The sequence below is a fragment of the Aulonocara stuartgranti genome (genome assembly GCF_965226115.1).
Source record: "Aulonocara stuartgranti genome assembly, chromosome: 7".
In the NCBI taxonomy this organism is placed as follows: Eukaryota; Metazoa; Chordata; class Actinopteri; order Cichliformes; family Cichlidae; genus Aulonocara; species Aulonocara stuartgranti.
Window position 1 is genome coordinate 54,932,151 of NC_138945.1, and position 12,912 is coordinate 54,945,062.

Consider the following 12,912-nt stretch of genomic DNA (forward strand, 5'->3'; position numbering starts at 1 on the left):
CACATTTGAGATGATTTATGGCCCCAGAAAAATATAGTTAGAGTTCCCCACAGTTATGTCACATATAAAAATCAGGGAGCCCATACAGGTGGATGTTGAGGTGGTGGAGGGGCTGACACAGCTGGTGTCATTATAGGGCAACAGTGGCAAAGAGATTGAACATATGGAGCTTAAATGCACCCCAAAAGTGGGGTGGGGATGATGGGAGGGGACAGAGATATGATGTATATGACACAGTGCAGCTTGAGATGACTGGTTGAACTAGCTCACAGGCCTCCCTCCAGATTAAGCTCATTGCTATAACTGTTCTAATGCAGGGATTTCCCATAAATGAAGTGTATTCTATCTCATCTTAGTCTTCATGGAAATATGTTTCAATTGCACTTTGAAATACATGTGAGAAATGCTACAAATGCACATGTTTTTCATTTCCCGTCAGCTCTGGGTCATCGGAGTGTTGCTTGTTTGTTTGAAACTGCTGTTGCACTTCTGAACACACTGCTGAATGAGGGAAACAAGCAGAGACAGCTTGAGGCTTCTCGGCATGCAGGCCCTCTCTGTTTCTTCTTAAGTCACACACCTGAATAAATACAGCGTCTCTCAATATAAACACGAACAGAATAAACTGTCCTGCTCGCAGAGGCAGAGCGGGGTACCATGGGGTAAAATAAAGCCGCCCAAAAGCAGATGTAACAACACATGCAGAAACAAATATAATTTAGCGGAGTTGGAAGGGATGTTCTTGTTGATCCATTATTGTTGACTTTGTGAGTGTGTTCGTGTGCAGTGCATGTGAATAAGAAGGCCCAGAGTCTATTGTTTCTAGCAGATCCCTATTTGATGGTGATGGGCTTCCTCATGGTGCATAGGTCGAGGCCCTGCGGGCTGCGTGGGAGACTGCAGAAACAGCGAGCTGACTCACTGTGAGACTGTGAGTCAGCTCGCTGTTAATGACTTCATGCTCATTTCATTCCATCAAAAGGATTATTTTGATGTGATCATTCATATCAGGCTCATGCTCACATGTTTTATTAAAGCAGAGGATTTAAAACGGTGACCTCCGCTAATCAGCAAAAAAGTTTCCAAAGCACGCAGAGAGGACAAACCTCAACGCAACCCTCTAAATCTCTCTATAGCCACTTCAAATCTGTACAGGACCCCCTCAGTCCAGAAAGCATGCATGTTGGGTTAGGCAGTGATTCCAAATTGGCCACAGGTGTGGATGTGAGGATGAAGGGTTGTTTGTCTCCCTGTGTCAGCCCCGTGACAGTCCTGGTACCAATCTGGCCTCCGCACCCTCTGGCTACACACTTGACTCCTTTTGCAAACCAAACAGCCTCAAGCAGAAGTGGGTTATGAATCTTGCTATTGTTAGCTGATTACTTAGCACGCCACCTTCTCATCCGAACACGATCACTTGTGGCATCAAAAAACATGTTAGCAGCCAAATTGATGGATGACATTATGTGACTACATCTATTTGTTTTTATACAATCTATGAACTCCATAGCAGAGACTCAATAGAGTTACACCATAGTGGAGTAGGAGAGGGATTGGATTTGAGCCTGTGGAGACCTGTCTACTGTGAACTGGGAAAGGCTCCAGCCCCTCTCACCGCCCTAGTTAGATGAAAGATTAATGAAGGACTGTTGCTGCAGTTCTGTGAGAAAAAATGCTATCTTTGGAGGACTGCATCAGACTGGCATTTTGGCCATATGCTCTTAAGTGTTTTTTCATTAAATATTCAAGAGAGGTAGTTTTGTAAAATGAGCTAAATTTGGCAGCAACATACAGGAAAACAAATCAGGGTGTTGAAAAAAACAAAAGTGCCAAACAGAAGTGTAAGAAACTTTGGTGAAAAACTGGAAATAAATGTAACATTTTAAATGAAAAAAAGATTGTTTTATATCTCATGCTTCAGTAAAACAAGTTGGATCTTCATAAACACATGGGTAAGCCTTTCAGTCTTGACTGTGCACCACCACAGGACAATCAAGTATTTGTTTCAAGCTGTGTTGGTTTGATTTTTGCAGATCACATGCCGAGTCAGATCAGTCAGATCTCACTGCAGCTGCAGTTGAAATTGATTAGCATCCAAAGCGTGAACTGTAAGGGGTTTGGGAATTAACCGTAAAGTCAGAAGGCTTTTCTCTGGCTTGCTATTGATCCCAGTTTGACAATCTTACAAGCAAAAAGAAGAAATCCACTGAAGCCAATCAAATAATTGTTAAATAATTGTCAGCAGCCCCAATAGACTATTGTTATAACTACAAAACATGCCACTGTCAGCTGTAGCATTATGATCAGTCACAGTAGGGTTTATGCCTTTATGTTATGAACTGCGCATACTCATCACCGAAAGCAACAAGGTCTCCAGCCCATCTGTGATGAAGGAGCATTAAATTATTAATCCACTGGAAATCCACCTGCTGAAGGTCACATTTATATTCAAAAGTCTAAACGAGGGAGATTTTTCTCACACTGCCCTTCCCTCCTGTGCACTGTCTCTCTGTCGTCTCCCCGTGCTCATCACTCGTTTCCTGCGTTGAGTCGCCCGCTTTAATGATGACTTTTCATGTGGAAACTCTGCAGATTTCACCTCCCACGCAAGTGTTGACACGGAATTAAGTGCCCCTAGTTCCACACTTAATTCCACACTAGTAAAGCTTCCACTGCTTGCTTTACTAGAGTGTGCTTTACTGAACTTCTTGTAAAAGTTCACACATTTTTCTGGACTGCGTTCACTTTTCATAGATTTTCTGAGCATTGTGTTGCAGCTTGCACCTTTAAAACATAAAGAGAACCAGTTTGCTAATGATTATCACACCGGCATTGAGACCATCAACAGCAGCGCAACAGTGACTGACATCAGAGCTGTGCGGTATGACTGTCTTCAGTGCTACCAGCATAAAAGTTTGTATAAACACACACGAACGAGAATAATCAGGATAATAATCACAAACATGAACCAGTAATATGTTAAAGTGGCCAAGCAGATGCAACATAACACATTTTTACAAGGTAGGACCAGATGTTGGATTAATCTTTTCATGTTTACTTTGAAGCAGCATGCACTTCACTGTCAGTTTTCATGTTCTCTAATAGGAAACGACCAAAAAATGCTTTCAAAAGTAAAATGAGTTCTGGTGTGGGAGTACACCCACTCTCCTAATACTATTACTGCTAACTCTATTATGAGAATAATAGCATGATGGCATAAAAAGATGGAGTCTGCTCATTAAGGTCCTGGTGCTTCAGAGACGCAGGTTTTGCTTTGTCCCTCTGCACAGCCGCCAAATCGTTCATCCATTGAGCTCTGTGAAGTAATTTGAGGCTGCTTCTCTGTGCAGGAGGCTTTACCTAGGTCCACTCATCCATCATCACTGTTATTCACGCCTCATATCTGAGTCTCACCTCTTTACACCCAGCTCATTTTCCCAACGTGCGTGCTGCACATCTATCTTCCCCTCGTATGCTCTGCAAAATACCAAATTATATTCTTATAAATGTTACTCAAAGTGGTTCAGCTGCGTGTCTAAAATTGTCTCTCTCTGATAGATATTATGCCACCAGATAAGAAAAAAACTTGCTCACGATGACAAAAATGGCTACCATGTATCCATTTAGAATGCGTGTTGCTAACAAAAAACCCCAAAAAACCAAAAATGAAGCTGATGGGAACGCTGTCTGGATTGTTTGGGCTACTGCATGACCTTTAGGAGCAAAAAAAAAAAAAAAAAAAAACAGACTATGAGCCCCAATTTTTCTAATGGTGTGACAGAAGAAAACTTGTTACTTGATGGAAACTCTGGTGAGCACTTAATCAGAAGGTTTGGGGTTCGATCCCCTGGCTCCTCCAGTGTCGTTGCTGTGCCAAACAGTGATTTCAAATGTTTCTGTATATTTTCTGTGTAATACTTTTGCTTACACTGGCACATAGACTGGAGTCAACAGGAATTATGAAGGGCTTATATATAAAATAAACAAATGACCTGTTTTGTAAGTATATTCATGACTGCATTATTGTGCCTACAGTATAATCAGTCCAGTCGTTTTTGACCACAAAGAATATCTTTGCAGAGCTGTGATGTTATATTTTTTGCAATTTCTGCTGCCCTCCTGGCCACATCTCTCTGGAAAAAGACATTTTAAATGTCAATTACACTTTTAGTCACTGATTGCAGCTTCTACATCGTGACATGAATGTTCTTTCTGGTTCAAAATGGCTTGATATCATTCATGAGAGATATGTTTGACAGATTATAGGCCAACAAGTGATTTGCAACAGTTCAAATATGGGCAATCATTTTTGGCAGATGGTCAAGTTTCGACACAACAGTTGTCGCCGATGCATTCATTAGCATGTTAGCTTCTGCATTAAGCACTTAAACTGCATAGAGCGTGTGTCAATGGTTGAACACAATGTAAAAGGCTTTTGAGTGGTAAGCGAAAAGCCAGACCAGTAAATACCAGTCCATTTAGCTGGTGAGAAAACTCACTCGGAACATCCTCCACGCTGACGCAGAGGGTGCAGAGAAAAATGTTAGTGGGCTTTCAACCTGTGAGGATCATGTCTGCACAAAATGTCATGGCACACTGACTAAAAGATTGTGAGATCTCTTTCTGGAGAACGACCATGAATCATCTTTGAATCATCTCTCTAGGACAACTAAAACTTAACTACCAGATGAAATCAGTGGAAATTCATAAATATTCTGACTTACTTGTGAAAACACATTTTTCCATTACAAATCTCATTAAGTACACATTATGGAAGAGTAAACACCTCCCTACATAATGCTGAGAGCATTTTCCTGCACTGAGCTATCTCAGTGCTCTGATTTGTTGCTGCTGGTCTTTATTTACTCGCTGTCCTGTTTACACATCTGTGCTGGTGGATTTATGACGGCAGTCTCAGGGGATCTATTGATTGCCTTTCTAACTTGTAGTGTAGATCTGTGTTGTATCAATAACGTCAGTCACATGGCGCTGCTCTTGGAGACCAAGAACTGATGTCTGCAGTCAGGGGTGGAAAGATAGTTAAATCATTCAGTATATGGTTGCTCAGCCTAAAATGTGAATAACCTTTCTGTTTTAGTGGCAGAGCTACTAACGTGCTTCTCAGTGGAGAATAAATATTGTATTGAACCAGAGCATCTGTCGTTTTGTGGGGAGCAGACATGTGAAAAGATTGCTTGTCTCTCTGGAGCCTTTTCATCCATTTGTTTGACTTTCTTACATTATTCATTCATTTTTTTCCTTCTTTTTTTCAGCAGAATCAGAATGTTCTCAGTTTGTTTTATTCGATATATGACAACAATAATAATATAAATGATAATCATGGCACCCATCACAGCAATATTTGGACGCCGAGGGTCTCTTTCGTCTTTTATTTAATCCTCAGTTTGAAAACAGCCACAAGAGCCTCACAGTAATCGGAACTGGTTTATATGGTCAGTGTTTTCCATCAGACTTGGACGTGCTTTAAAACTGAACAGTGAAACTTTTTGTGGCTAAAATATAAAATAACAAGTCGAGCTTCTCAAGGGTTGACTGTTCAATCAAGCCTTGAAAAAAAATAACTATGTATATAACTTTTTTCAAAATGTGAGATAGCCACTTTGTTAGGTACACCTTCATAGTACTGGGGTGAACCCCCTTCTGAAGCAGAAGCTATCTCCTCTTCCAACACAGGTTCTCTATTGGATTGAGAGCAGCTAAGCATTTGAGCAGTGCACAGTGTATTCTTTGTTATGTACTGTATATAAAACACAGTTTGAGACCTTCCTGCTGTCAGAAGATGGGTACACTGTGGTAATAAAGGAATGGACATGGTAAGCAACAATACTCAAGTAGGCTGTGAGGTTTAAATGATGGTCAGTTGGTACTAAGGGGCTCAAAGTGTGGCAAGAAAATATCTCCCACACAATTACACTGCAGGCCTGAACATCGATACAAGGATACAAGAGGAGTGGCACTGCGCTTCTGCTGTAGCTCATCTGCTTGAAGGTTCAGCATGTTTCAAGTTTTATTTGTCATGTACAGGTAAAATGGCACATTACTACTGGAAATGAAATTCTTGGGTTCAGAGCACTCTCAATATCGCACATAAAAAGGTAAGTAAGTAACACTTGGATAAAAATAAGATGAGGTATATAAATAAAGAAAAAAATATAACAGAATAAAATAAATACAGATTACTAAAACTACTGTAGGCTCTCGTGTAGAGGTGTAGACTGATTGTACAAAATAAACTGCCCAGTGTTTCAGTAGTTCAGTAGACTGATGGCTCGTGGGTAGAAACTGTCCCTGAATCTGCTGGTGCGGGTCTTTATGCTTCTGCCAATACAGGAGCATCCAGAGTGTAAGATCAGTGCATTCATGTTGTGCCTACAGACATGCTCTTCTGCATATCTTGGTTGCTTGAGTTGCAGTTACCTTCCTCTCAGCTCAAAGCAGTCTGACTATAATAACTGCAGCTCACTGAATAGTTTCTCTTTTTCAGACCATTCTCTGTAAACCCTAGACACACTTGTGTGGAAAAATCACAGTGGATCAGCAGTTTCAGAAATACTGAGACCAGCGTGTCTGGTACCAACAACATTCAAAGTCACTTACATCACCCTTCATGCCCCATTCTGATGCTCAGTTTGAACCACATGGTTGTGTTGACCATGTCTACATTGCTGACATGTGATTGGCTTTTAGATGTATGTGTTAATGAACCTTTTCACAGGTTTACCCAATCAAGTGGCTGGTAAGTGTATTATTACTACTCAAATGTATTTAGAGTGCTGCAGGATAGTAGATATCTGTTACTGCTACATTGTTTCAGTCGCTGGTTTTTCCCTCGTCTATAATTTGATTCTGTTTTTGGGTGTTTTGCTTCCATTTCATTAGTTTTTTGTCCATTAGTGGCATTTTTTTTTCCTTCTATAGATCTGAGGCTTTAAAGTTTTTCCATTACCACATGGTCTAGCTCCTCCCACATGGAGCAACAGTACTAGAAGATAAAAATATCTGTATCCACTTTTGAAATGCTATTCTCCCTGAAAGGCTCAACACTGACATGAAAGTCAAACCACAGCTTTCTAAGTCAAAGAGGTGAAAGGATATATGTCAGTGTGGGCGCCAGAAGAGAGGAAAATACTCAGAGTATAGAATATCAGTCATCGGGGCTCAAAGTAAACGAAATCGTACCATGTTTCTTCTGGACTGTTTAGATTTCATTGTAAAAAATGAAGCCTAATGTTAACCAAGACGACATAAACGGAAAAGCAGATAGAAGAGAAGCAGCATTTAACAGTAACATAGTTGTGGGGGGAAAATACCCCTGCCATACTCAAATAGTGGGTTTGTTACAGAAATGCAATCTTTTTTAACAATATGTTACATGAACACTCTGTGGCCAGAGGCTTGGTGGTTTATGATAATAGTGAGGAAAAAAGAAAGAAAGGGGGAAAAAAGCACCCTTTGGTGTGTGAAGAATATCAGCTATAGGCACAAAGGCCTTTTCTCTGCTGTTTATAAGAGAGACAAGAATGAAGCGAGCAGAATTGATTTAAAAGATACAATCCATGATTTATTACAGAAAAGAGTGATATCCAAATTAGTTTATGTTACATTGTTTCTTTTTTTACATGTAAACAGGAACAAAGTAAACAATGTTATTGATACACTTCATGTCACGACTGCTATCGTCCTATTATACAAATAAATCTACGGGCTTACGTCACTGTGCTTCAAGTACATCATTGCTCAAGCACAATCCTATTAGGAGGCATAGAACAGAAAGCTTAATCCCCCTCCAGACTGCTATATTTTCAGAGATGTGCAAGGTCACGCTATTATTACTTATTATACAATACCCAGATTGTGCTATTGCCAACAGTAGAAAGCATGAGAGACACCTTTCCACCACTGTACAGCATTAGTATCAGTGAGGTGAACTGATGAAGATCCACCCAGAAACGATTAGTAACTGGGCAAGCCAAACATCCAAGGTCATGTAATTTTTCATTCATAAAGTGCCCCTATTCCCTTCGGTTAAATGCTTCAGCTGTTAGAGTGTAAGCGTGATTATATGTCCAAGCGGAGGAAGTCTGAGGTTTCACATGTTTTATCAGACTCTGCGTAAAATTCCCGGACATATTTTTTAAATGAATCAGTCTGGAGATCATGCTGTTATTTTAGAAAATACTGCACCAGTATAAAATCCTGCCACATCTAGAAACACACCGGTCCTTCCAGAAACGATCAACACTAAAAAAAACAGGGAAGTGATATGTTTAAGACGCAACTTTACAGAAGTTAGCTCTGCTCAAAGCAGTAGTTAAGTCATGCATACTCCACAGCACAAATGTACCAGTACATTTATGACTGTTCAAAATAAACATAGCATTCAAGGATAACAACATGCATAGATTTTAGGTGTTCACATAGCAGGGAGGATACTCTGAAAACACTGACTACTTTCCTAAGTATTGGAATAAGATTTGAAAGCAAATATCTCTCTCTCTGGTGAATGAAATCGTGAATTGTTGGACTGAATGTGACCCGAAAGGAGTTTTTTGACCAACAACCTGGAAAAAAAAAAAAAGCCAACTAAATGAAGTATGTGAGTGCGTTCCATGATCTTTGATCTGCTCTAACATACAGCAAAATAATAAAAAAAAAAAAACATGCTTATTATTGTGAGTGCGCATTTGAGTCATGCAAAAACATGGCAGTGCAAAAATATATATCTAAAAAAAAGCAGAATACCTTTGATTGCATCTTAGAAAATATGATAAAAAAGTTGATCATTGCAGACATTCAGAGGACACCTGAGACAAGTGGACGTAACGTTTTCTATCTGAGGGTGAGAACGAGTGAACTTGCACGTGATAGCGCAAAATCAAATGTATAAAAACATTACGTATTTCATTAAATGTATATACAAAAAACAGGCAAAGTAAAATAAAGAAAGGAGGACAATCCTTGCAAAATGAAGAATGTTGTCATTGTTGTGCAATGCATTCAGGGTAGAAATTTTCCCTTCAGATGTTAGATTGGTGCAGCTTTTACCTTTACAGTGCATAACATTTTTACATTTAACACCACATGATCAATATGATGCATTTAAGTGTTTGAAGTCCCCATCTCAGTTCACATCACACACCCTTTAACTCTTAAACTCAACAGCACAGAGAAAGGAAATTATCCCGACTCAACCTCGCAGGTCCAACTATACCTGCCACGATGCCTATTTTCCTGAGTTCATTAGGCAAAAACACACTTCTCTAATCCATGACATCAAATCTGATCACAATATAAAAAAAAAGGCAATGTCACCAGTCTGCAACTGAATAAACTCTCGCGTCCGTTTGATCAAAGATCAGACAGCTGCTGAAACCGTGTGTCTCACTGTGTGTTTAATAAAAGTCTGCAACAGAAGCTTGTAGCGTATTATGCGAGCGAAGAACAGTGGATAGAAGTTCGTTTCAAAACTGAACATCCAAGCCACAGGTATTTCTAAGTGATCCAAGTTTTCAACCACGCTTTGGGGCTTCCAGCAGCAAATGAAAACCAGACTGCGAGGGTCAGAGCGGAAGAGCAGATTTGTGGATCCTGCATGCGAGCGTACACGTTATGTTAGGGCGTGCGCTGCTGACGTCAGCCGAGATCCGAGTAGGTACACTGCGGCGTGACTCATGTCCAAAACAAATCCTAAACGGAGAGTTCAGAGAGTCTGCTGCAGATCAGGACAACAGGATGAGGAGAGAGAATATTTCTTGCACTTCAAAGAAAAACAAAAAAAAGCACGTGCTGCACAACACAGGCACACGTGATGTTCGGTGACACAAACTGTGGTACGCGGCCATGTTGTTACACTGTAGGCACAGTCAAATTGCACAGAGTTCACATTTCCTCAACTCGAGACAGTCAAGCTCAGCGGTAGCACAGAGATTAACACACAGCTCACACTGAGTACAGACACGTGAACCAGGCCTCGAGACAGGAAGTTTGTCTATCGAAAAGGTACAAAGCAGGATTACCATGCACTTCTTGTGATGTCTGAGGGAATACTTTGTCAGATGTACTAAATGGATGCTAACATCCTTTACAAGGAGTGCTTTTCAGTTTTGTTTTGTTTGTTTTTTTTCCTTTGCAAATATTAATCAGCATGCTTCAACAGCAAATATACATTTAGGAAGCAAGAACAGAGTCATTCTTATTTGGTAGCCACATCACCAGAATCACTTTGCAACAATAAAAATGCCACTGTAGTTCTGTCACACAGAAGTGGCTCTGCTGATGTTCACGAAGGGTTGGGGCGGTGGCGGGGGAGGGGATACACGGCCATGCTGCGAGCTGCACTGGACTGCAGAGTCAAAGCAAAGTGGTAGCTGCCACACGGAGAGAGAGAGAGTGCAGGATGGGACAGTGAACAGTGCTGATCTGCAGCCCTTGATCTGCATAGTAAACATTACAATTGCAAAGTTGTTTTGTTTTGTTTTTTCCCAGCTAAGCCACAATGCAGCACAGACCCAAGGGCACCCTGTTGGGTGAAGCCAGGTAAGGGATGAGGGCGGAGGCAGAAAGGGTCAGAGCCAGAAACCGGGAGGTGGAACAGATGGCAAGGGAGTGGCCAGTGCCAGATCTGGAGAGGATCTCGAGAGGGTGTCTTTGGTGTACAGAATCAGCCATCAGTGAAGCTAGACTCTAAAAGCTAACACATAAATAAGCAGGCAGGGGAGGTGGAGCTTGTGAGCTGAGGATCGCGTAGCGGAGACAGGGTGAGGGGATTTAAGCTAAGGCCACTCGTGGTGATAACGCTTCCCATTCTTCTTCCTCTCCTTCTGCAGATGCTCGAGTTCTGCTTCATACATCATCTCTTGCATCAGGTACTTTTCCCTCCTCATGCGATCGCAGAGATCCTTCGGCATGTCTGGAATGAGGTACGCTATGAAGGACTTGATCCCAAACACCAGGTGCTGAGGGAAGATTAAATTATTCATAAGTCAACATCCAGAGAAATCACGTGCTTTAGATGCCAATTTTGTTTTGGTATTAGTGGCGCATGCAAGAGTAAAAGTAAACCCAAGGAACTTCATATGCCCTTCTATCTTTTATATGTAGTGTAGTGTAGAATGTGCAAGGCAGTGTTGTCAAGGGAATATCTTGCATGGCAACCATGTAATTTGTGATGGTTTTTATTTTATTTTTTTCGAATGGTAGAATTTTCTCAGCCTTCTCCAGGACCTTGATTTAATTAACCCATGAAAATCACTTAAATTGCTGCTGTGAGGTTTCGGTTTCAGTCTCAGCACATAAAATAATTAAAATAAAACATTTGCAAAGCTACAAAAATATTGAGGCTGACTCAAAGTGGCACAGCGTAAGAGGATTTAGCTTCAGCTGCTTGTCCTGCTTGTAAACATACAGAAGAGAAATGGCCAATGGTTACAAACCTCAAAGACGATGATGAATGCCAGCCTGGCAGCCAAGACATGCCAGAACTGCAGAGTGAATTCGTATGGCACTGTGTTCCAGGGCGGCGCTCGGTAGTCTCTATACCTGCAGTATCCCGAGTGGTTTCTGTTATTCAGCTCACCCATGTCAAACACGGACAGGCTGCTGTTCACGTAGCCTTGCAAACACCTGCGAAAGCAGACGGCCATCACGTAAAACGCATAGGCTACATACAGGGCACTTAAAGGTTACACGCTGTTTTTAAGGCTTACTCATTGCCATGGTGGTGCCTCTTGTTCACACATGGGCCATATTTGAAGGCGTAAACAAAGCGGGGGATATAGTCTGAGGTTATGGCAATGACGAAGGCGTTAGTGATGACTGCCAGCACACCAATACCTTCGAGAATCCCGTGCCAGATCCCTGACAGACAAAACAAAGAAGAAAGAAAAACAGCTGGTATGTTGGTTTAAACCTGGGTGCCTTTATCTGCAATGGCTGACATGACCAGCATACCGTATTTTGCTTTATAAAACACAGACTACATCAAATACTGTAGGCACCGATAAATTGATATGCTGATTAAACATTCATGCAGTGAATATGAGAATGCAGCTGATAGATTTATAATAATAAGGACGAGGCCATCTTATTCAGTTGTTCTTGCTCCCTTTTTAACCAATAAACTAAAGTTTAAATTGCAGTAAATTTATAGGTTGCACAGGTTTTTGTTTAAAGCTTCTCCCGGGGTGAACAATCCTGCTCCTTCTCCACCTACCGATCGTGCGCATAGTAAGCGTCATCTAATTGGCTTGCTTCTGATCAGAGAAACTGAAGGTGTGACAAGACTCCATATTAGCGATAAGGTCACAAATAACAGAAATGAACCTTTTATGGTCACAGTTGTTAGCAGTTCCTGACATGTGTAGCTCAAGCTCTATAAGTAACAATTTTCAAGATGCCATTTTCACTTCACTGCACTCGATTTACTTCTGCCTTAGTTAATAATGTCCCCGAATGCGATTGAACAGCTTCCGGTAATGGAGCATATTGAATTACACAAAATGTTTTGTTTTGTGGCAGTTGAATGAAGACAGAGACAGTAGATAAAAAGGATCTCTCCTCCTTATCTGCCTTAGATCTGTGTGTGGATGATCAGGAAATGTCAGCCTAACTCTTCAAAGGAGCTTAGCTTGCTGTGTGACTGACACATAATGTGTTCATTACAGCGGAGGAATTTCTAAATGTTTCAGGGTGGATTCCTCCTTTACTTACAAGGAAACATGCCACATGAATCACTGGGTCATATGGCAGTTTAAGGATGCAGTTTGTAATCGTATGGGGAGATGGGCTGATGAGAGGGGAGGTGCAGCATATGGAGTTGCAGAAGGACAGGATATGGAAACATATCCATCACTGTAGGAGAGGTCATGTTAAACTAACACAACATTTTACTGC

The 12,912-nt window shown here is 41.1% G+C and overlaps 1 protein-coding gene across 5 annotated transcripts in view; it reads right to left on the bottom strand.

The window, feature by feature from the left end:
• Positions 1-7,583: 7,583 nt before the first annotated feature.
• Positions 7,584-12,912, bottom strand: part of ano3 (anoctamin 3) — a 50,110-nt gene continuing 44,781 nt past the window's right edge. For all 5 annotated transcript variants that reach the window (XM_082542508.1, XM_082542506.1, XM_082542507.1 and 2 more), the window contains 3 exons: positions 11,727-11,877; positions 11,454-11,643; positions 7,584-10,976 (listed from right to left, as the gene is read on the bottom strand). In XM_082542508.1, coding sequence (XP_082398634.1) covers positions 10,794-10,976; positions 11,454-11,643; positions 11,727-11,877 — 524 coding nt within the window. In that variant the 3' untranslated portion in view covers positions 7,584-10,793. The remainder of the gene's footprint in view (positions 10,977-11,453; positions 11,644-11,726; positions 11,878-12,912) is intronic.